Here is a 25,294-nt window from a genome sequence, read left to right on the forward strand (position 1 = left end):
AAGTCTTCTCAGAAGATAGGAATCACCTGGAAACTGCTGCTTATAACAATAGTCTAACAATTAAACTTTTAAATTATACACCTTTCCCAGAGGGGCAAGTTAAATACTTTCTGCCTATTCTAAAGCACATGGAGGTGGGCATGCTGGGGGCACAGGGTTCCATAATCACTACCAGCCTCACAATAGAAAATGGAGGCTTTTCCTCCTCAAAGTATGTAAGACAAATTTAGATGAAGCTGTCCTTTCACAGCTCAGTTATCCATCAGCATCTTTACACATTAGTATAAAGAAGATAAACAAGCAAGGTATAGTGACACACTAAGTCCCAATCCTCTGAGGCTTCGGCACAAAAATCACTGCAGCCCTGGACAACCAAGCTTGGGCAACACAGGCAAGATCAAAGAAAGACAAAAAGAAGGAAAGGGAGAAGAAGGCAGCGGAGATCCTGCTGTGCTCTAGCTGTATCTGAGAAGAAAGGGCAGGAGCTTCGATGTTTAACTTATGAAAGCACATCAAACTTTCCAGGGGAAAAACAGGAAGACTTTCCTGAGAGTAAATCTATCACCTCCAAAGGGAGGATGATTCTCTCTCTCTCTCTCTCTTTCTCTCTCTCTCTCTCTCTCTCTCTCTCTCTCTCACACACACACACACCTTCTTGAGGGGAGGCACACAACTGGCATCTGTGTGCTAGGACCCAAAGCCTTGTGCAAGTTAAGCAAGGCAACAAATAATACCACAGGGAAAAAGAACAGAAGGAGAAGGGACAAACAATACCATCACAGACACAATAAATTCTTCTTAACTATTATGTCCTCACTTTAGGAATAATTCCTCATTTCTCTATCTGAAGACCCCTCTACTACCTGTGACTCTGACTGAAAGTGGGAAAGAGAGCCAACATGTTCCCAGTAAGAAGCAACACTTTTCTTATCAAGCCAATCACAATAAACTTAAAAAAGACAGAAACAAATAAAAAGTAGAAACAAACCCTCAAGGTGATAATAAATCAAGCATTTCCCCCTTGTATAAAACCCCAGGACTAGACACCTCGGGGACACATGGACACATGGGCTTTGAGCTTTTAGCTGTTTTCCTATGTGCCCACGTAGGGCGAGTGATATAGACGTAAGCAAACACGCTAGCAACCCATCTGAAACGGGAATCTGTCACCTCTGTTATGTTTCCACTCCCCTCCAGCTGTTGAAGATCCAAATATTAATCTGGAATGGGATGGGGGATGGTACACCAAATTCTAGTCAAGGAGAAACGTTACAGTTATACCATACAAAACTTTCTGCTAATGGAAACCAGGGGAAAAAATGTAATTTCCAATATTTGAGACTGGCGATGAATCAATGTTGTTGTTTTTTTTTTGTTTGTTTGTTTGTTTCAATTTTAAGTCTCCACTCTGAAAGGAAAGCCCTTAGCTCATTATTCCCTGAGTGCCCATCAAACTCCTCAAAATTATCTTTCTAAAATAACTGTTCCACAATCCAAACTGGATCCACAAGGAATGTGCAAGGGGCTGTCTTTATAGAGTTCTTTTCTTCAAAGTTCTTTATATGAAAAGCCACAAATTCCCAAAAGGACAACCTAGTCCACATTCAGCATAAGGATGTGCCATTTACAAGACACTCTATTACAATATTTACTACTGATTATTTTCACCATCCTTCTACTGCCCACAAACTTAATTCTATCACTTGACAAATCTTTTTCCCAGGATCTGGCTAACTGTTTCTCCTACATAATCCACAAATCAAAGTAAAACTTGTTTTTAGGGGCTGGAGACACGGCTTGGAGGTTGAAAGCACTGATTGCTCTTCCAGGGGTCCTGAGTTCAATTCCTCACACACACATGGTGGCTCACAAGCATCTGTAATGACATCTGGTATTCTCTTTTGGCCTGCAGGAATACATGCAGGCAGAATGCTGTACATAATAAGTAAATATTAAAATACAAACAAACAAACTTGTTTTTAATTTGGTATGGTGCCACATGCCTGGGAAACTAACACAAGAGAATCATGGGTCTGAGACTAGCCTGAACTACATAGTAAAACCATGTCTCAAAAACAAGCAAATTTTTTGTTTTTATGTAACAAATAGAGTATTTAATATATTCTACCAAATCCAAACCCAAAACAACAAGAAGTTATGAGCGCGCGCGCACACACACACACACACGCACGCACGCACGCACGCACGCACGCACGCACGCACGCACAAACACACACAATCTATATCTATATATAGGTAGATATATAGATATGTCTATATATCTATCTATACAAACAGCTAGATTGCTCCCTGTCTATCTGATATGATTTTGGTTTGCAGAAACTGGCTCTAGGAAATTCAGGTAGCAACTTTACCCAAAATGAAGCAAATCATCTAGAAGCTGTTAAGCCCAGAAACAATAGAATGCACATTTCCTATAACAAACAACTCAGAAACTCTAGGATTAGGAAGACAATCCATTATCCCTAGAACAGTGAACACTGAGGAAATTTCTAGAAATGATATCATAGAGTCCCAGACAACTGTTGAGAGACCATGTGAATCAAACTACTATTCACCCAGAAACGTTATAAAATTGGTTTGAAATATTTTTTAAAAAGAAAGAAACAAACCTCAATTTTGTCTGTTTTGGCATCTCCCCAGTATATCGTGCCTTCATCATAATCCAGAGCTAAGCCATTGGGCCAACCAAGGGAAGTGTTAACAAGAACCACTCGGTCAGAACCATCCAGAGCAGCTCGCTCAATTTTAGGGATTTCTCCCCAGTCAGTCCAATACATGTACCTATAGAAGCACATAAAAATCAAGCTGAAAGTAGAAAATAAAAAAGGAAACCCATTCCAAATGTTACATTATTATCCGGAGAGAGGGAGTGAGGGGGGAGGGAGGGAGGGAGGGAGGGGAGAAGGGAGGGAGGAAAAATAACACAGGACTACCTAAGCTTTGGCAAAGTCTCTAACATTTATCACAACAGTATATAAGTAAACTTTCAGATCAAAATTGCTCTCTTGAATTGATTAAAAATGTCCCCCAATACTATTTATATTTTTTCTAATACAACATATTTCTTCTTCTTCCCATGAGGTACCACACTTGCTTGATGGCTTCTCAGATCTGGTACAGAAAATCACCTAGTATAAATAGGTGACAAACTGAATTCCTCAAATAACTAACGTCCCCTGTGGCACTAAGCAATCCTGAGGCTCCTAGATGTCTAAGTGGCTCTAAGGTACTGTGTACAATGAGGCATAACATCTGTTACTTTATCAGCCCTCAGAAATCACCTCCCAGTAAAACAGCACTGGAAAGACAGAAAAAACCGTTTCTTCCCTGGACTATAGTCACTCACAAAAACATGTAGACTAAAGCTATTCCCAAGGTTTTCGAAAGTGAGTCACTCACGTACCAAGGAATATAAAGCAATATAATTCTCACAATAACTACTGAAATAGAATAAAATTAAATCTGTGGGGGGGGGGAGAACAGAGTTCTGAAAGTAATTTCTTTCCACATTTTTCATGACCATGATATGATCTGAGCAAAATCTACAGATCACATCCAAATCAACAAGTCTAATAGCATAGAAATAAAAAAAATTACTGAAGATATTCAAGATCTTTAAAAAGTGACAATCTTTGAGACCACATTCTATCCCTGCATTCTAAAGCTGATGTGACTGTTTCCTGAGAATAACACATCCCTGTAGCTCTTGTGCACTAAGCTGTTGCCTCTGGGACTTGGAAAACAGATGACTAACATAAGTGCTCTTACCCCACCATGGGATCTAACACGATAGCCCGGGGCTCCTCTAAGTCCTCTGAAATCAGGATCTTCCTCATGGTGCCATTGAGTCTTGTCACTTCGATTCGATCGGTGCCAGTGTCTGTCCAGTACAGGTTTCTTGCAACCCAATCAACAGCAATGCCATCCGGATGAGCAATCTGAGCAGTGACCACAAACTGACTGCCAGAGCCATCTATGAAGGAACGACGGATGGCCCTCACTTCATCATCAGTCCAGTAGATATAGCCTTCCACGGGGTCGTAGTCTATGGCAATGGCATGCCGGATATCTTCTAACTGCAGGACAATGTCAGTAAAATCTGGTGTATCCAAGGAAATGCGCCTCAAGTCTGTCCGTCGGGCTAAAAGCAATAGCTCAGTGGCACCTAAACCAACAAAGCAAAATCAAACAATCATTCGAATGCCACACACAAAATTTAGCCATTCTATATAAAGTATGCAGAAGTCCTCAGGAATTAAAATTAGCTGAGTTTAATTTACTCTATTTAGAGTAGAACTAAAAACGATACTGTGAAACAGAAGAGTCAGTGCAAACTCCATAATGGCTAACCTGTCCAAATCAAGTTTTGATCCACACTTGCTTTCATTTACTAGATAAGTCCCATAAGTCCCAGACAACAAAGGTATGTAAGAGGTCTGCAAAAGTAATCAATTATCATTTCATTCCCCATAGTTAAGAAGAAATTTGTAGAATACAGATCCTTTATTCAAGAAGCATGTTTTAAAGGGTCTAAAAGAAGGGGTAGAAAAATAGTAAAGTGTTTGCCTTACAAGCATGAAGACCTGAGTCTGACCCCCTCAACCCACATACAAAAGCCAGTCATGGTGGCAATACACTAGCAATCCAGGCAGAATGGTAAAGAGATCACAGGCCACCCAGCCTAGCATACTTGGCAAATTCCATGCCACATACCCAAGGGGAAAAAAAGAGATGGCTGGCACTTGAGTTTGTTCTCTGACCTCTATGTACACCCGTACACATGAGCAGACGTGTGTGCAAAAGTGTGATCATACATGCACACATGCGTGTGCGCACATACACAGGCACAAAAATGACAAAAATCTAGGACAAGAATGTTAAAAACTGACTTTTGAAGCAGAAGAATGTTATGGTCTATAAATTATCTCTTGGTGAAACTATCTTCAGCACTGCAGAGGGAGCAGCAGCCCTGTGAAGACGGAACCTAAGAATTGCAGCCGTGGTTAAGACGACTTGAGCCAATAGAATCTGGCTCAGGTAGGGTACAAACTGAGACAAAACACAGAGCCGCTCTAAGCCTAGACTCGGCTAAATGTGTAAAGGTTGCTGTAAAAATAAAGATAAATAGTTATACAATTCAGGAAGATACTAATCATAAAAGGTTGTCAATAAGCACCAAATAATCCATCATTAAATATAAAGACTGAGGGCCAGGCAGTGAAGAAAACCTGTTTCGAAAATAATAATAATAATAATAATAATAATAATAATAATAATAATAATAAAAATAAAGGCTGAGTTATAAATCCGATTTCTGAAATTTTTAACATGAATTAGTATCCAAAGAAAGCATAATTAAAAATAAAAATATTAAGTTTACTTTTTTATTTTTAATATTCAAGTAAACCATCAGCAAAATAATCATCTAAGAAGCTATTAAAAATATATATAAACTATCAACTGAATAATCAAGGGGGAAAAATCCCAGTTAAAATACAGGTGTAAAGAAATCTTGGCGTGTAAACTGAAGTATGAATTTGGAATCATAGCTGCAAAGTCAGGAAGGAGTGGCAAGTCTCAACATCAGCGGTTTGATGGAGGGCTGACCACAAGCGAGCTCTAAACTGGAGGAAATGCAGCACAAACACTAACAGCACACAAAGAAGAAATGGTTCCACACAACTCACTGCCCCTGGTAACCGCCAAAGGGAGCCATTTCAAACTTTGCAAAGAATTCACAGAATTATTCATTTGAGCAAGGTGATCAAAACAACAAAGTTACCTTCAGGCTACAAGGTGCCAAATATGCATCTGAAACTTTAAACTGGTAAAGCATGTGCATATATGTACCACTGTGGAGAAGATAAACTTTCACTCCCGAAATAAATCCTCTTTTTCAATGTCAAGGTACATGTTTAAACAGAAAAGCAACATTACAAAAACCCCTTTGTTTAAATTGAAACCAAATCACTGTTTACCATGGAAACCATCTGACAAGAGTCAGCCAGCTTCACCTTTGACTATGAGGATAATTTATCAACGCCAACTCCTAATAAACATCCACTAAGTTAACTTGATTCCATCTCACTGACTCGCTGACCTCCTTGCCAGGAGCCCTCTAATGTGCTCTGGAGTAAAGGCGCCTGGCTTTCAGAGGTAGATCAAGAAGCCACTGCATGTATGACAGCGTTCTTGCCAGTTTGTGCTGGTTGCCAGAGAATGGTGACCCATAGGGGTAAGAATGAATAACAACATCCTCATTAAGGCAAAGCGCTGGTGTTCTCCCAAACTATGGGCCCCTTGCAATGTCCTAAGCCAGCACCCTTCTCCACCATGTCCTCTGTCTATAGGGAATTAAAAGTGAGGAGAAGAGGCCAAGTGGACTAGCTGAGTTACAAAACTAAAAGTTACTTCAACAGTACAATGTGGGACTTTTGCTTAAAGTATTTCTTTGTCATTAAAGAGCAGTCAAAAGTATCTTTTCAAAAGGTTAATAGAAAAACTCATCTATCCCAATTTTAGTCTTCATCAATAAAAGTTTAATAAATAATTTCCCTTCAGTTTTTTATTTACAAGTGTTACATGCCTATTATGAGATGGTGATTTCAGTGGGTATGAAATTTGGTCAAGAGGAGAAATAGTACCCATTTTAGGTTTTGTTTTTCCCAAAAACAGGATGTTTCCTAAGTACTAAATAAATGAGAAAACGTAAAATAAAACTAAAAAACATCCCAGCTACCAACCACCTGAGTGAATAATCTCCCAAAGCACTGCCAACACTAGAATTACAAAAGAAATACAAAGCTGCTCATAAAGAACCCAAATGCTCTCAGCACTCCCCCTGCCCCAGGTAATAACAGTCTTACCCAATCTTACCATCTTTGCAGGTTTTTCCATTCTCCAGAAGCTTGACCCCAGTTGGACAAGCACACTGATAAAAAGGCTTGACTGGAGACATCAAACACAAATGGGAACAACCACCATTATCAATTCCACATGGATTTGTAGCTGTCAAATATAAATCACACTGATTAATGCCAATGATTAGGGATGACCTCGCTCACTTTAGATATACAAAGGTTAACAACCATAACATGAGCAACTGTGATAAACCAAAACGACTACCAAATTTCATCCAGGTGCTTGACTACCAACCATCTGTAAGGAAAGGAATTAATTAGTGAAAACTTACTTAGCATTTTTTACCCTAAGAGAGGTAACTAAGAAGAAAAGCAGAAGGTTCTTTTAGTGGCGCTTATAAACTTATCAGTGACCAAAAAATAAACTAAGAAAACAAGGAAGCTAAATACTATATTCCACATTGCCAACTGTAAGAGGGTAGACAACCAATAAGAAAATTAATCTAGGTGTTTAAAAGGCTGAAGGGGGGGTGGGACCCTCACAGAATGCATGGGTGCCACAGGCATCCTGAAGGACAAGGGGGGACATTCTGAACATTTGGGGTGTGGTTAAAAAAAAAAAAAAAAAGCCTTCAGAATAAAACATTAGAGACCAGGCCTGAGAGGCAGTAAGGAGGACACTATTAAATAAAGGCCACGGTTTCTGAACACTGGACATCAAGAATGGAAACACTGTGGCAGAGAGTATGGAAGCCAAAAAATACAGTTAGAATGTTGGAAAGCTATGCTCTGGAATGAACAAGATGAAAAAGTAAGTCAATAGACTAGAGGAAGGAAAGTGAACCACAGAAAGGCACAATGGCACACCCCAAACCCCCCACTGGGAACTAGAGCTCAAGGTCAGTCTTAGGTACAGTAAGATAGGGGCCAGTGTGAGATACAGGGGATGCTGTTTTCATTTTTATTATTATTATTATTATTATTATTATTATTACTATTATTATTATTTTAAGGCTAAACTATAGCTTGAGTAGTTGTCTAGAATGTACAAGAACTAGGGAACTAGGGTAAGCCTCTAGCACTGCAAAATAAAATCAGAAAGAAAGAACAAAGAAGAAAGAGACAGACGGGAGAAAAAAAAAATTATACAAAAGCAGCCAAGCTTGTGGACAGATATATTCAAGTAATTTCATGGAAATATCAATATAATAAGACATAAACATAAAACAGAAGATCATCAAAAATAAAATTCTCAAACCAATAAAACAAAGGATCAACTGTGCCATTTAAAATGGGGTTTGGAGACTTTTTGAGGACTAACCATGAGAATATGAAGCTCACAAAGGACTAAGTAAACATTTTATTTTTATGTAGATTAACACAACTATTTTAAAATGCTTTTATGGGCTCACAGTATTCAGACTCCAGTGTAACACATTCAATATTTGATTATCTCTCCCTAAATGGAAAGAACTAATACCACACAACTCAAAATCCAAGCACTCTTCTTCTTTGGCTATGGAAAACTATTTGAAATATACTCAGACACATGCCAGACATTTATTTACACATACGTGCCAAACATTTACCATTCTCATATTCCTTTTAAAACCCAACTCCATTCCTCTCTTACAAGGGGTCACTGTCAGCAGACACAGCCCCATGTCATTGTAAAAGGTAATCCGACCAGAAGCAAAGCTAGAAAGTAAAATGCATAAAAGGAAAAGAAGGAATGCAAATGAATGCCTGCGCAGGTAGTTTATTTACCACTCTTAGGTACTGGAATTCCTCAGCTGGGTTAGCAGAGGTTTCCTATTAAATCAATATTCTTTTTTTTTTTTTTTTAGCACACTCATACATCCAAGAATAGTAAGAAAAATATGGACAAGAAACTCATTTATATATAAAGTTAATATTCTTAATTTTTAATTCATTTCTTTTCTCCACTTCTCTTATACCAGGCCCAAATAAAAGACAAGATACTATGTGATAAAAGGTTCAGGCCACAAGGGTTTAGATTAGTGTTTAACCTGAATTCTGTTTGTATGGTTTTTCTCTTTTATTCCTCCTGCCTAGTTTGGATATGCCCTTCCTCCTCCTGGGCCTCTCTAAAGCCAGACATTGGAGTGCTGCAGAGCCGTTCCAACCTGGAATTTAAAAATCCAGATCACTTACCATTTGGCTGCCTCTGTTGGCTGAAAGCATGTATATCCATGGGAGAGAAGATGTTAGAATGGATTTCACGCAGACCCTCGCCAGTATACTTGTTGCAAGCCAAAATAGAGTGTGTATTCCAGTCAGTCCAGTACAATGTGTCCTCAAATAACGTCAACGCAAAAGGATGTGGAAGGGATCCTTTAACCACTGCCTGCCTATTAACAAACATAGAAAGAAGACTCAAACTCTTAAATTTTCCTTTATGACAACATTATCACTGAGCAATGAAAACAGTTCATATCACACATGCTAAGGAACACACGTATGTCTGTAGATTAAATCCATCTGTGGAAAACAATTCAAATGGCATATTCAAGTATGTTTTCAAGTTGTCAAAAAGCCCTAACCAAACAGTCAGAACGGTCCCTGCCTTGGCAGCAGGTAAACAAGTCACAAGCCAGAGAAACCAAACTTTAACATTGCTGTCCACACCCCCTCTCAGCAGCTCTCTCCAGACTCGCACCTTCTATTCGTTCATATAACTGACCCTGACAGGAAGAAAGTAAGCAAGGGAGAAAATCCCAGGGCGACAGTTTGGCACTAGGAAGTAGACGTAAGGCAAGGAGAGGTCTGTCCCTTCTTGATGAGAAAAAGCAAAGAGCCGAAGCCTGCTTTTCAATCTTCTGATTTTAATAAGTGCAACTGAAAACACACACGGTGCTAAAATGACAGAACTCAGTTTAGCTCCAGAAAATTATCTTTTAATAATTTCTGTTTATTAATAATATTTTGTTTATTTTTATTATACTATAATTAAACCTCTCAATTCAGATAGCTAAGCAAAGTCCTGCATTGGCGCAATATGTTCATAATACAAAACTAGAATTTCAAAAACAAAACATATTGCATAAAAAGAAGATTTGGTACTCAAGCCAACAGTACTTTGCAGTGTCAGAGTTGTGCAATTAGTTAGGTTCTAGACAAAATGAATAAATTGTGATTTCAGCCAAACAAACATCTGAGACAATAACTGCTTCAATATTTTCATAAACAATGTTCTCCAATACCCAGCCCGGGGAAGGGAAGACAGACAGACACATAAGCTATTGAAGAGAACGAGTAACTTCAGGGTCACGGGGTGACAGGGACAACTGTGGAATCTATCTGTTACATATGAACCAATCCTGACCTAAAGTGTTATAAATTCAACACAGATTTTGTTTTTAAAATTGAGTACAAGATGAAGACAACTAATTTACATTTTAAACCATCTTGCTGACGAGCTGACCTAAATCATCAATTTTCTCCTTTCATTTTCCTTATTTTTCCTGAAGTCCTGGAGATGGAATTCAGCGCGTGCATACACTGAGCAAGTGCTCTTTCTACCATCACATTACAATTCCACATGCCAGCTCATTAAAAACCACAATCTCAGGGGTGTGGCTCAGAAACAGAGCTCTTACTAACACTCATACAGGTTCAATCTCCAGCACTAAAATAGAAGCATACATACTAATGCATGTTTCTGCCTGGTGAAGAGACACAGGTTTATAACACCAGTACTCCAGAGACTAAGTAAAGGCCTATGGTGAGATCTGCCTCATCACCAATAAATACTAAAGTTATATTATAGTGACATATTATCTATGATTTATTAAAGCTTGCCTGAGAATTCAGAAAGCAAAGTCAGCCACAAACCATAGAAGCCAGGCAAACACCTTTAATCCCAGGACTCAGGATTAAGAGATTTATCTATCTCTGTAAATCCAAGGCCACCCAGATCTACACAAGATTGAATCAGTCTAAAAGAGAATTATAGCTCACACCTTTCATCCCAGCATTAGGGAAGTATGTAAGGACAGAAGCGAGGTCTCAGAGGGGCATTCATTCCCCAGCCACACTGAGACTCACGGAGACAGGATCTGCCCATTCAGCCCGAGGTAGAGGCAAGAAACTAGTGGCCAGCTGCTTTGCTTTTCTGATGTTCAGATTAAAGTTTGAACCCCCAACATCAGTCTCTGGGTCTTTTATTATTCGTGTTACATTATACAAAGTGTTTTTTCTGTCTAAACTGAACTTCATCAAGAAACTAAACCAGAGCTGGAGAAATGGCTCACCAGTGAAGAGCATTTACTGCTCTTACAAAGGACCTGGGTTCAGTTTCCAGAACCCTGTGCTGGCTCACAACCATCCAGGTTCAGAGGATCAGACAACCTCCCCTCACTTCCATAGACACCAAGTACACACAACGTCATAAATGCACATACATTCACTCAGGTAAAACACATAAAATAAATAAATCTTTTATAAAAGAAATAAAAATGGATAAAGAACCAAAAAAACTAAGCCTTTTTTAATTTCTCATTTGCTAAATTCTTCCTCGTTTTCTTCTAAATGAGCAATGTGTCACAAGGCAGGTAGATCATGGCAATAATCCTATACTTTAGAGGTTGAGGCAGAAATAGTACCACAAATCTAAGGCCTGTGTAGGCAAAGTGAGAACCAGTCAAAATATGAAAAACTAAAACAAAAAACCAACCAAACAAAACAGCAGCCATCAAAGAAGAATCACAAGATTGGCTAAATACTGAGCTAAACAAAACACAAATACAATGCATAAAAACTTGTGAGCACCCACCAAAACAGTGAGGTAAATGTATAGACTACAGATCCCTCAATTAGAAGACAGATGACAAATTAATCTCCTTTCAACCTGTCTCAGCCTGAAGACATTAGAAAAGGAAGAGCACACAAATGCAAAAAGCATGGGAAGACAGTAACACAAAAAGTTGATTCTTTGAAAAGATTAATGAATAATGTCAAAGTGGGTGCAGGGTGGGGTGTTACAAACCATAAAAATGAAAAACCATCATGACTGAAAGGAGAATCTCATTATCATACTTTTTAAAAAAAAATCAAAAACTGTAATTATAAGGAGCAACCATAAAAAACTTTGAGCCAACAAATTAGTCAACTTACAAGAAATGGAAACATTCTTAAAAGAAACCAATTACTAAAACAGATTCATGGAGGTCAACAGAGCTGCATAAACAAACTCAAGTCATTTAAAGAATGCCTAAGAAATAGGCAGGCTCAGACATCATAACAGATTAAATCTATCAGATACTTACAGTAAGTAAATAAATGAATGAATGAATGAATGAATGCTGCATAGAAATACTTAGTAGCATACTCTGAGAGAATATAAAGGGAAAGAAGACATTCCCCAACTCATTCTTAAAGTCTGGTTCTAAATTAGTAACAAAATCAAAGGTACTAGAAAAAAACAAACTATTTATTAATATCCTTCATGAATAAGGACATAAAAATCCTCAACTGAACATCTGAAAAAAATTATAAGCCATCACTAAATAGAATTTATTCAAGAAATACAAGATTGGTTCAACAATTAAAAGAACAATTTACAATATTTATTTTTTTAAAACCACACACAATTATTTCTATAGATATAAAATAAATAGGCAAGATCCATAATCATTCATGATTTAAAATGAAGTCAACAAACTAGGAATAAAAGAAAACTTCCTTCGCCTAAAGAAAGCACTTTACAAAACAAATGTATACCTACCATTCTGTTAATCTGACAGTAAGCGCTGACCCTGGAAGGGCAAGAGATGTCTTCTTTCTATTCTACATTGTATCACAAGATGTAGCCAGTGCAACCAAGCAAAAGACAATCACACCCAGACCACAAAGGGAAGCATTATTAGCGCATGACATGATTCTATACACAGAATATACTTAGTTTTTTAAAACACAATCTTCCCAAACCTAGTGAATTCAACAAGATTGTATGATATTTGATTCATATACAAAAATAGTTAAAACTTCTACATATAAGCAATTAAAAATAAATGTTATGGTTTTTTTTAACTAAAAATAATGGCTAGGAATAAAAGTATTTGCCTGACATATGAGGTCTTTGGTTCAATCTCAAGCAGCAAACAAACAAATAAAAAAATCGCTGTCAAGATGGCTCAACAGGTAAAGGTACTTGTTAGGCAAGTCTGGCAACCTGAGTTTGGTCCTGTAAGTCATATGGCAGTGAAGGAGAGAACTGATTCCCAAAAGCTGTCCTCTGATCTCCCCGTACATGTGAATAATAAAATCATTGAAATTTACTTTTTAAAAAATAAATAATAGCACAAAGGGCTAAGAATATATAGTTCAGGGGTGCAGCACTGCCTAGCATCAATCCTCAGCCCATAGTATGTAGTGAGGCCAGGGACTCAATCTCCAGCACTACAAAGAAAGAATTATAGTCATACATAAATATATAAAACTGAATTACTTTTTATGGCATACATTCAAAATACTATCAGGGATACATTTTATAAAGGAATTTAAAATCTATCTTACACAAAGAAGAAATCAAAACGGATCATACATCTGAACTAAATATAAGCATTAAACCAGTAAAACTTTTGGGAGTGTCTCTTATAGAAGAAAATATTTGTCACTTTGTGTCAGACAAAGATTCCTGCAAGCACCAAAAGCAATATTAACAAGAGTAAAAACTGATAAATTACATATAATAAAAACTTTTGATATTCATTTAAAAATATGCCATAAAGAAAAGGAAGGCGAAGCTGTAGTGACAGAAATGTTCCTAAATCATATGTTCAATGATGAAATCTTATCTACATTAAAAAAGAAAATACTCTTATAATTTGGTAATAGAACTAATGAGTAAACCATTATTAAAATTGACAGAATGGGGACCATAAAAATGGCTCAGCAGGTAAGGGCACCTGCCTGCTGCTAAGACTTGAGGATTACCGGGGCCCACATGGTAGAATGGCATTGACTCTTAAAAGTCATCCTCTAACCTCCAAGTTCCAACCATGGCATGTGCCTCCCTACATAAGAAACTTTGATTGGCAGAATGCTTCAAAATAATATCTAACTGGGCCTCACGAGGAAAAGCTAAGCTAAAATTTGGCCCCCAAAAGATTATAGATTGGCCAAAAGCAAGGACAGTTAGTAAGGTCTGTAGGAGGAATGAGAGGAAATACACAAAGGAACCAAAAGACATGGCAAACTCTAATGCTTGAGTTTTTTCCCCAGTTGTTATTTTTCTCCTGATTGTAAAAGAAATAAATGAGTTCTCTATAAAAATTTAGAAACATAAAAACGTAAAGGTTACTTTTCTAATCCTTTATTATGCACATGTGTATATAACATAAATTTGTAAATATATATCAATACTAGCAACCTCAATTATAGGTGAAATGAAAAACTGGGTTTTGTTTTCAAAATAAGTAAGACATAATAGGTTAATAAATAAACCAGTGGAATTTGGAATTAATAACTTGGTAAAGCTGATAATGCTAAATCAGAGCCCACAGCAGAAGTTAAGTAAGCATGAGAAACTAGCAAGCCTGGAGATGGAGGACGAGACAATAAAAAATGAACAGAGCTCTATGGAAAGTCCATGCTAAAGCAAATGCAAAGAACATTTCCTACAGCTTAATCACCAGCTTCAAAAGGAACAAATCTGTGTAGCAGGTCTCCTGGTCTGTTGTACCTTGATGGTTAGTTTGCCCAAAGAAACATTGTTATATGGAAACATCCTTCCAGCTTTTGTACATTTGGGAATGTTTCGCTTTTACTCATATCTGAAGTTTTGATTGATAGAGAGCACTAAGTTTACTTTTTTTTTTTTTTCTTCTTCCCCTTTTAGCACTTTGAATACTGGGCAACTGCCTTTTGGTCTACATAGTTTCTCTAACTTAAGCTGCCTTGTACATAACAAGTCACCTCTCTTTTTACTTTTAACATCATGTATCTTTGGTTTCTCTAAATTTGCTTATAATTTCTTGCATGAAGTTCAATAGCTTCTCAAACACTGGCACTCCTGCCTTCCTTCACATCTAAGGGTTTCCAGCAATGCTTTCTTCAGACGTCTTTCCCCTCTGGTACCTAGGCCGTGAGCACGCTAGTCCACCCAGTGGTGTCCCGGCGCTCTCCCTTTCAGAGTCTTTGTTCTTTCTGGTCCTCAGATTTGATGCTCTCTCTCTACCTTGTCCTAAGTTTCCTGTTTTTATCTTTTACTCATATTTAAAGGCATCTGTCTTTAAATTCCCTACTGCATTTTTCACCTCAGGAATTGTTCGTTTCAGTTACAGAAATTTCTTCCTGCTTTTTTTAATTTCCATTGTTTTTATACATCTTCCTGTAGGTCTCCCAGCGCTACTGGGGCATTTGAAAGTCTCTATTAGGTCTCTTAACAAAAATCTATAAAACTACATTTCCTCCCTCTAAACTTCCACCACACTCTCTGTTGTTCACCTTTATGTCACTGATCATTTAAGGTAGATTTTGTTGTTGTTCAGTTGTTTGCTTTTCCTTTTTACCTAAAATGGTTTTTCCTTTACTTATAAAATTTTCTGAGTTTTAATGATCTTATTTCAGAACTTTTCTAATGTTACATTTTCCTTTAGATGTTATACTGGTTTCTCATTAACTTTTGGTCATATTTAAGCAAAGATTTCTCTTCTATGGTAAGTTTTCTTAAGAGAGGGAGAGGAGGAGGGAGGGAGGGAAAGAGGGAGGGACAGAGAGTTATGTTCCTTATTTTTCCCTTGAAGTAACTTTACATGGCATTTCATCTGATAGTTTTCTGATTCTCCTTTGTCTCTGAACTTTTAAAAAGAAAGGCTCTACTTAAGGTAGTTTTTAGCTTCACAAAATGCATCCTTCTTCCTGTGATGCTCAAAGTTATGACAGCTTAGTTCCTGAGAACCACTAGCTGTCCCCTTTGATCCTTCTGGAAAACTCCTCTTTTCTTCCGCTTTATTTCTCCCTGTTCTGTTGGCCCTTTTTGTGCATTTGTGAATCAGTTCTCCTATGCAATTTATTTCCATTCACTGTGGTCTCCTAACTTGAGTAAGAATTCTGCCACTACCATTTTCAAAAAGTTCACTGAAGTTAAACTGCTAGCTCCACCCATGGACACACTCACTATACTTGCCATATTTGACAGAGCAGCCACTCATGCTCCGTATCTCCTGTCAATACTTTTTTTGGTGGGTGGGTAGGAAGAGAGGGGTTTGAGACAGGGTCTCTGTGTAGCCCTGGCAGTCCTGGAACTCAGCTGTACAGACCAGGCTAGCCTTGAACTCAAGAGATCCTCCTGTCAATCATCCTGCTGTCCCTCAGAGCTGAGGTTCTTCTGGAGCTTCCCTACTTTCAAGTCCTATAAGGTACCACATCACCCCCCTGCCCATCCCAGCATAGAGAGTGACACCTGTTATCTCTCTTCTCACTCCTACATAGTGATACCATCCTGCACAGACAGCGATACAATGTTATCTGTTCACCCCAGCATAGAGAGTTGTTGTGATATATTATTTATGATTTAATAAAGATTGCCCGCAAAGCTAGCCACAAGTCATAAAGGTCAGGCAGTGGTAATACACACCTTTAATCCCAGCAGCCATACCAGCTGGACATACAGCCAGGCAGTGGTGGCACACACTTTTAATACCAGGACTCAAGAGACAAGTAGATGAATCTCTGTTAGTTCAAGGCCACACTGAGCTACACAAAACTGATCCAGTCTAAAAGAGAAACAGCTCACACAAAGGAGATTTCAGTACTTGGGATCCCACAACTTTAATCCCAGGATTTCAGAGGTGTAAAAGGAAGAAGCAAGGTCAGACTAGAAAGATTTATTCCCGAGTCACTCTGAGGAGAGGTTAGTCTAGGGCTTGGTGAGAGCTTGTGGAGACAGGACTGGCCCTTTCAGCCTGGGGCAGAGGTGAGAGCTAGAGGCCAGCTGCTTTGCTTCTCTGATCTTCAGCTTGCCTCTCTGTTCATCCCTGCATAGACAGTGATGCCATGTCACCTCTCTGCTGGCCTCAAATTCAGAGCTCCCACTGCCGCTGCACCGAGTGCTAGAGTTAAAGGTGTGCACCCAGACAGCCAGCCTTTCCCTTCCTAAACAAAGCTTCACTAAGTTACGACAACACATGAGAAATGTCACTACATGGAAGCGAGGAGGTTGAGCATGTTTGTGCACATATGAATACTGGTGTGTGCATGCATGCATGCATGCATGTGTGTAGAGGCCAAAGCTCAATGTTGGATGACTCTCTCTAGCACTCTCTACTTTTTCGAGTCACGGTCTCTCACTGAACCTAGACTTCAGCGACTGGCTTGACTGGTTTGCCAGGAGGCAGAGCTCATCTTGTTTCTGTTTCGCAGAGCTGGGATGGCAGGAATGTGCTGCAATATCCCACTTCTTGTGGAGGGCAGGAGGGACCTAAACACAGGTCCTCACACTTGCACAGCAAGCAAGCTTGGAAAAATAGAGCTACTTTTTAAAAGACCTAAATAAAAGTCTACTCTAATCCCCTTACCCCCTCTTGACACAGAAACATAAATTAATTTCTTTAAAAAGAAAAGATAAAAAAGGTTTTTGCTTTGGTTGATATAATGAAGCTTTCCTAAATTAAAGAAGAAAAAAGGCGTGGCAGGCAGAGATGACTCAACAGTAAGAGCATTTGCTGAGCAGCCATAGTAAGTGGGGCTCTGATCCCAAAATTCATGTAGGAAGAGAAGCGTCTGAGGGGTGCAAAGCCATCTTCTGCCTCCACACCCCAGGCACAGCCATTGTGCACACACACTCATGTAGACAAATACGTAAGATTAAACTGTAAAACAAGGCAGTCTTACCGATTTGTTCCATCCAGGTTTGATTTGTGGATGAAATTAAGTTTTGCATCTGCCCAATAAAGTTTCCGCTCCTCATAATCTAGGGTCAGTCCATTTGGCCAGTAAATTTCAGTGTTTATTATAACAAAGCGATCTGAGCCATCCATCCCAGCACGCTCTATCTTTGGCACTTCTCCCCAGTCTGTCCAGTACATGAACCTAAAACGCATTAAAAACAAAAATTAAAGCCATGACATACATAACCACAAAATACCTGTAATTACTACTATTGCACAATGCTCTCTCATAGACTACAAACTGAAAATAAACCCTAGAAATCTTTTTTTCCACATTTTAATAATCTACTACTTGAAACCAATATACAAATGTGCCCAATATAAACAAGGAACACCAGGAGTGCAAAACCAAAGTCAGTGTTTATTTGCAAAAAAGAACGTTTACACTGTCCCATTGTACAGCCCACAGAATGCTTATTAACAAGGAGATGGCAACTGCAGAGAAAGAAAGTCTGAATGACAATAGCAAAAACAGCTATCTATGCCAACATCATCAATGAGAGACAGAATTGACAGGATAGACCTCTCACTGTGGGTACTGAAAACAAGGCACCATTTGTGTACTCCTGCCCACCCCCAGAGAACGCCTAGTCTCAGTGAAAGTGTACACGAAAGAGCTCAAATTGAGGGACATTCCATAAAATTGGCCTCTTGACAATACTGACATCATGAAAGTCACAGAAAGACTAAGGAGCCAACCCAGACTAGAGGGGACCAAACATGATAAGCAAACAAGTCTTATGCTCTCATTACAGACAAAATAATAATAATAATAATTTTCCTTGATATAAAGGGAAACTGTGCTATGCATCAATTAACAGCACATTTTTAAGAAAGCTAATGGAGATAATATGAACTATAAAAGAAGAGGCATTCAGGCTAGGAAGATGTCTCAGCAAGTAAATACACGTCCGATCAAGCGTGACAACCTGAGTTCTAGCCCCAGAACCCACACAGTAAACTCCCATGAACCATCTCTGAACCCCACGTGAGGACTCCAGCATTTGTATACTCCACTCACACATAATAAATGTTCAAGTTTAAATACAAGGCAGTTAATAAATATATTCAAGCATGGAGACAATGACCATAAGCTGCCTGTGTTGCATCTACTGGCACTGTCTCTCTTGCATACAGGGCCTAACCAAGAGGCATGGGAGTGAGATACCAGAAGCACCCAACTCACATGTCATTCCGACGAGCTTAGGAGACTTCACTGTTCCAGACAATATTTCAAACCCAGAAAATCTACTTTTTCTCAGTCTCGCTAACAAATGGAGAAGAGGAATTCAAACAAAACTCTCTAATTCTACAGCCGAGGATCATGCTATAGCCTTGGTGTTTAAGGACTAGAAAGCAGGCAAATTCTTCCTAAATGAAGGGTGATGGGTGGATGCTGTCTAGACTGAGTAAGAGAAGGACTAGCTCATACAAGATAAAGTCACACAGGAAAGTAGGCAGGCCATGTTTTTATTCTAAGAGCAACATGAAGACACTTGGAGACTTTTAAGTTGAAGACCAAATGGCTGGCTTTGTGTTTCAGGGAAAGTGGGGAGAACTAGAGACCCTAGAGACGGGTGGCAATGAGGAGAAGACTGGGGGGTGCCAAGGAATGTCAAGTGCAGGGCTTCCATAGTCTTAACATGGTTGCTTTCCTTTTCTTTACACTGCTCACTGATCCTCCGCTTGGCCAGGGTTTCATCTATGAACAGCATTTTCAGAATCATTATCTAAGGAATCTGTACCTAAAATCAAGCTGCTGATAGATGTTTTCGCTTTTAAATTTAAGTCTATAGTTGATTTTATTTCTATAGAGTGTCTAAATGGTATGGATGTAGTCTCAAATGTGACTATGCTGGCCTTGAACTTACTGCAGCACAGACTATACTCAACTCATAGTATAATTCCTGCTGACATTACAGGCAGCCAGGCACCACCACACCAGGTTGTTTCTGCCTACTTTTTCTTTGAGACTGTCTCATGCATGCTGGCCTCAAGCTGACTTTGTAGCTTTGACCTTGAACACCTAATTCTCTTGTTTCCACCTTCCAAATGCTGGGATTACTCTTGGCCTGAGCTACCATGTTGGGCTTGTATTCTGTTCCATTACCCTTATATTTATACATACATACATACATACATACATACATACATACATACGCACACATATCATAAGTTACCTTGATTATTCCAGCTAATTAAAACTGAAATCAGTTAATCAGTTATTGTAAAGTTCTAACTCTTGTCATTGACTACTTCCTCTAACTGCCTACCTCTTTAAGTCTTCAGTGCCTTCCACCAACCACCACATTGTCAATGGATCAATTAAGCCATAGCTCTTATGAGCCAGCCACCTCTGAGCACTGTTAAGTCAGTGACTAAGCCTTCAACACACAAGCCCTCTAAAGGACCCTTTATATCCACATTTTAACAAGTAATAAACTAGGTAAAAAGGTTTGAAGTCATATGCATGATAAAGAATTTTACTCAGAATGAACAATAGATTCTTATAATTCAATATGAAGGCAATCAATGACACTTTAAATAGAAAGCAAGGGTATATCCAGCTCAGTGAGCACTTGTCCTATATGTAATTCCCAGTGATATTTAAAAAAAAAAAAAGTTAGATGGACAGAAGAGACTTAGACAGCTATTTCATCAGATATACAAAAGCTAATACAGACTTGAAAACAGGAGTAACCACAGTTTTTTTTTTTTTTTGTTTTTGTTTTTTTTGTTTTTTGTTTTTTTTGTTTTTTTTTTTTTTTAAGTTTTGGAAGGATGTGGTAAGGTGGGGACATAAAATGGTGTAACTACTTTAATAAAACATGCAATTTAGGAGTTTTGGGGTTTTTTGTAAGTATGGTAAACCTGGATTTGTCAGATAATCCAGCAATTTCTCTACCCAAGAAAATGAAAATACTATATTCATATATACATTTATATGTCAACACTTGTATCAGTATTACTAGTGATAGGAAAAAGCAGAAACCTGCCAAATCATTAATAGATGAAGCCATACACAAAATTTGCTGTCTTCATACAATAGAATGATACATGGCAATGAAAAAAAAACCTACATACTTGATTCATGGATGAGTATGTGAGAGACTTCAAGAATACTATCATAAAGTGAAAGAATCCAGAGAAATTACATGTTGTCCGGTTCCATTAGAATCAATAGTCCTTTAAAAACAAATACACAGATAAAGAACACTCAGAACTGCCTGTGGCCGCGAGAGCAAGGACCCCTGCCAGGTAACGGGAGCTGGGGAACTGCCAAGTTATTTTCCCAAAGAGCAGACCTAACAAGGCCATGGGGGAATATTGCAATTATCCCACACAAGAGTAACAGACCCACTCCTGCACAGACAACGGTAGGTTACAATTGTGAACTAAATTCAAGCCAAAATTTTTAAAAACAACCTTGTCAAATCTTCTGTAGAGTCCATTAATCCTTTACAGTGTCACTGAACACAGCTATCAAAACAGAGAAAAGTGGTTGCAACGCTATCCAAATAATCCCAGCAAATATTTTCAGTATTTGCAATTGGAGGAAGACAAAAAGTCCATCTTTTTGAGAAAAAAGATGCAAGCAAGGAACAGCAGGCATCGAGGATGGATTCTACAGGAGTCTGGAAAGAAGCCACTGTCTCTGAAGAAGGGAGGCGTCTGTACATCCTAGAATAAATACAGAGTAAATAAAGGGGATCTACCTGGTAGCATGGGTACAGCATTGGAGACCAGGGTGCTGTCATTCTCAGTTACACGCTCTCCAGCGTAGCTACAAGTGCTTTCATCATGAGGCATTTCCAGGGAATGTCTCAGGGGACAGAAGCTTTGCACTTCCTACAGTGACCTCTCTGTCCCTAGCTCTTCCCCGACAACTTTAGGATTAAATACAGACTTAGGCACAGAGCTCAGTGCCCCCACCCCTTGTGTTCTGCTGGTTCCTCCCTTCAGGAACAAAGGGCAGGGTCTTCAGCACAATCTAGCTCTGGCCCGCCCACATCTGCTTCCCCACATCTGCAGGTCACCAGCACAACGCGGCCACTTCCCTCCACACACCACCATTCCCACAGTTTAACTCCAACAGTGCAAAATCCGGTCAATGCTCCTTACAGGCTTAAGAGTATCTTACACTTGTAGAAGTTATGTTAGCTAATTAATGTTTAGGATTTATTGCCTCTGACATTTAAGTTCTACATATTTTTCTGAGTAAGATAAAAAAAAATTATTATTTTTCTATTTCTTGAAGTAATGAAAGAATTGCTTTTTCTGAGGTTTATGATTTCCCACACGGTGATTCTTCTAGATTTTATTTTTAAGGGTATGTGTGAATACATCTTGGGGGGTGGGGGGCATGTGCATATGCGTGAAGGTACTCGGAGGCCAGAGGCATCTAATCCCCTGGAGCTGATGTTAAAGGAGGTCGTGAGCCCCCTGACAAGGATGCTGAGAACCAAACTTGGACCCTCTGCAAGGACAGCATGTGCTCTTAACCACTGAGCCATCCCATCTCCCCAGCAACCCTCTACCCGCTGATCCTTAATAATCTACCGATTACCTTATAGCTTCTGAAAGATTTAGCCAGAAAAAGTAACACTTAATGAGTTGACAGAAAAGGTTGAGTAGGAATTCACAATAAATTTGAGAGACGAAGGCTGTATCACTACAGTCTGGCATGCTAATTTACAATCTGAGTGTTCCCCATTCAAATGCACATACAGTAAAGATCTCTTCTCCTTTATATATTTCAGAAAGGGGGTTAGTCCCACAGACAGACATCTGAGTCTGAGCCTCAGATGAAGAAACACTCAAGGAAGAGGGACCACACTGGGCACAATATATGCAAAAAGGAACTCCAGAGCACAGCCTCTATTATTATTACAGCGTAAAACAGAAGAGCTGAGATGATGACACACACGCGTCAAATCACCAACAAAACCTTGGGTAAGAAATCACAAGCTTAAATTTGATTTAAAAAAAAAAAAAAACCCTGTGCGGGGAGGATGTTAGTATTTAGGCATCTGCACCGGCCTGTCCAAGAGTTCTGACAGGGTATGTCCTCAGCTGTGGCCACTAAGAGCACCACATGGGCCTATTCACTATGTTCCCTTTTGAAATGGCCCTACCCACCTCCCATCCCCCCTCTCCTTCACCCCCCCCCCCTTTCCTCTCTCCTATTCCCAGAAGCTGGCCTCTCCCCTCCCCCTCCTACAATCTTTTTCCCTTAATAAAAAAAAAAAAAAATACTTCTGCTTGAATTCTGTCTCATGGCAGCTTTCTCTCTCGAGCCACCTGTGGGGTGAGGGGGGAGTATGAGGGATGCATGAGGCTTGAAGCAGGGCCTCTTGTTCACTGATGTACACAGTAGGCGCTAGGCTCATGGGCCTGGGAGCTTCCTGTTTCTGCCTTCCACAGCATCTTACAGGTATAACACTTCAGCTTTACATGGCTTCTGGGAATCCAAACTTGGGTCATGCTTGCATGGCAAGCACTTAACCCACTGAAACACTTTTCCAGCCCCAACTGGCCTTATTATGGTATTGGGAAACCATTAACATTAGTCTAGGATGTACATTTTATATGTACCCGTTAATTCTATTTAGAAGAATGAAAAAAGATGGGAGAGTAATAAAACAATGGTAGCTGAACAACAGAAATACTTATTTATACAAAGCGTACCTTTCCAGACCCATCTTATAATACTTCCTACCTTAAATCCTCATGATAAGACTAACAAATACTTCTCTTCTTGTGGTATACCATTCACATACTGAAGCACAGCTCAAGCAAAAACACAGGAGTCCCACCAGCCCTGCCTCTGCCTGACCCTACTCTGAACACAGTGAGCAAATATTTTCTTCCCAAAAGACATCATACAGCTCCTTACATCTATAGTTTAGCATATATTATCTTATCCCGTCCTAATTTAAAATGCTAACAAGCACACTTAATAATTCAACAGTTGAGACTATAAGTGTAACTTCTACCATGCTAGTCATTCCACAGTAAATAATCACAATTTAAAACAGGAGGCATAAGGCTGCTATTGTAGGAACTAAATACAGGAGGCATAAGCTTACAGGAAATACTGATATTTGTCTGTCTGAGCTTCTTTTGGCAGGTGGGGAGCATGTGTTTTGTGTGTACTGTCACAACCCCTGGGTGTTCCTACGTGCAACTGCCTTGGTGTGTCCAGAAAAGTTTTCTTTAAGTCACCACCTCTGGCTCTCACAATCTTTCCAACTATCTGAATCCTAAATCCACATGAATAAAAGTAATGCATGACCTAATCTATGTGGTAGACCTGCCAGTAGTCTAACTTTGGAGTATCTAAGCTTTGATTTGTAACCTGCATAAGTAGGAGCCAGATACTGACATACTTTAACTTTTCTTTAATACTTTAAAAAACAAGAAGACCAAGTAGATTGTTCTTAGGATCTGATTTTACAAGTTTGGTTTTTTGTTTGTTTGTTTGTTTGTTTTTTAATTCTATGCTATCTCCTTTTATATTCACTATCATATTTCAATCATTCTTCCAACATTAGAAAGGGGAAAATTGCAAGCAAGATTCAAAGTGTAGCGAAGACATCTACAAACCAGAGGAGCACTCATTTTCACTCACAAAATGCTGTCAGATACCTGGCACTAGGAAGGCACTAGGGAAGGGGGAGGGGTCACCCAGCACTTGAAATACTTCCCTGTGTACTTAAAGAATCCTTCATCTTATGAACTAGAACCACATCTTGAAAGTGCAGAAACAGAACCAGATATTTGCTTCCCAATCCTCCCCTGCAATCAGAACCTGTGCACAAGCCCCAGTCATTACCAATCAGACAGACCAAACCCAACTTTTGGTTGTTATGGCAAACATCTGTGACTCTAGTGTTTAGGTAGAGGCTCAAGGGCCTGGAGTTGGAGGTGAACCTGGGACAAATAGCAAATTCCAGGTCAGCCTGGGCCAAACAGACCTGGTGTCAAAAAGAGAAAGAAGAGTGAAGTGTGAAAAGGGGTCTACGGTAGTTTTAGGGGTGTGTCCTCTCACAGCAGGGCACTGACAAGAGCAGCACAGGATAACAGCACTGCCTACACAGGGCCAGCGATGGCTGTGATCTGTAGCACTGTTCCTATACAGTCTCACCCAAGTTCTATGGCTTAAGACATCATAAGAAACCCAACCGCTTGTTACCTACAATCTTTTGGTGACTAAACTAAAAAGATCTCTTTTGATTAAAACTATGAATGATAGCACACACTCTTAGACCCAAAGCCATCCCAGCAACATCCCTTTAGAACATCCTGCCTCTAACCAAGGGCACTTTCAAAGCCACACAGTTTTCCCCACAATCATGGCCAAGGGCAAGGTAGCAGCCAGACCTCCCTGCAGTGCAGGTATCCAGACAGGAAGTGTGCTGATGTAAACTGATAAGGGAGCAAATGACAGATCAAATGGCCAACACAGCATCAAAATGATACTTACACGACCATAAC

At 39.2% G+C, this 25,294-nt stretch overlaps 1 protein-coding gene and 1 pseudogene across 1 annotated transcript in view; one reads left to right on the forward strand and one right to left on the reverse strand.

Annotated features, from left to right (window-relative positions):
• Positions 1 to 25,294, reverse strand: part of Lrp6 (LDL receptor related protein 6) — a 120,531-nt gene that overhangs the window by 59,464 nt on the left and 35,773 nt on the right. The window contains exons 3-7 of the mRNA XM_051173184.1: positions 17,742 to 17,939; positions 9,060 to 9,256; positions 6,901 to 7,032; positions 3,793 to 4,189; positions 2,634 to 2,805 (exon numbers count right to left, since the gene is read on the reverse strand). Of these exons, the coding sequence (XP_051029141.1) occupies positions 2,634 to 2,805; positions 3,793 to 4,189; positions 6,901 to 7,032; positions 9,060 to 9,256; positions 17,742 to 17,939 (1,096 nt within the window). The remainder of the gene's footprint in view (positions 1 to 2,633; positions 2,806 to 3,792; positions 4,190 to 6,900; positions 7,033 to 9,059; positions 9,257 to 17,741; positions 17,940 to 25,294) is intronic.
• The window catches only part of LOC127212972 (actin-related protein 3-like), a 220,518-nt pseudogene that overhangs the window by 4,412 nt on the left and 190,812 nt on the right, over positions 1 to 25,294 (forward strand).

Source organism: Phodopus roborovskii, unplaced genomic scaffold (genome assembly GCF_943737965.1).
Source record: "Phodopus roborovskii unplaced genomic scaffold, PHOROB, whole genome shotgun sequence".
Lineage (NCBI taxonomy): Eukaryota > Metazoa > Chordata > Mammalia > Rodentia > Cricetidae > Phodopus > Phodopus roborovskii.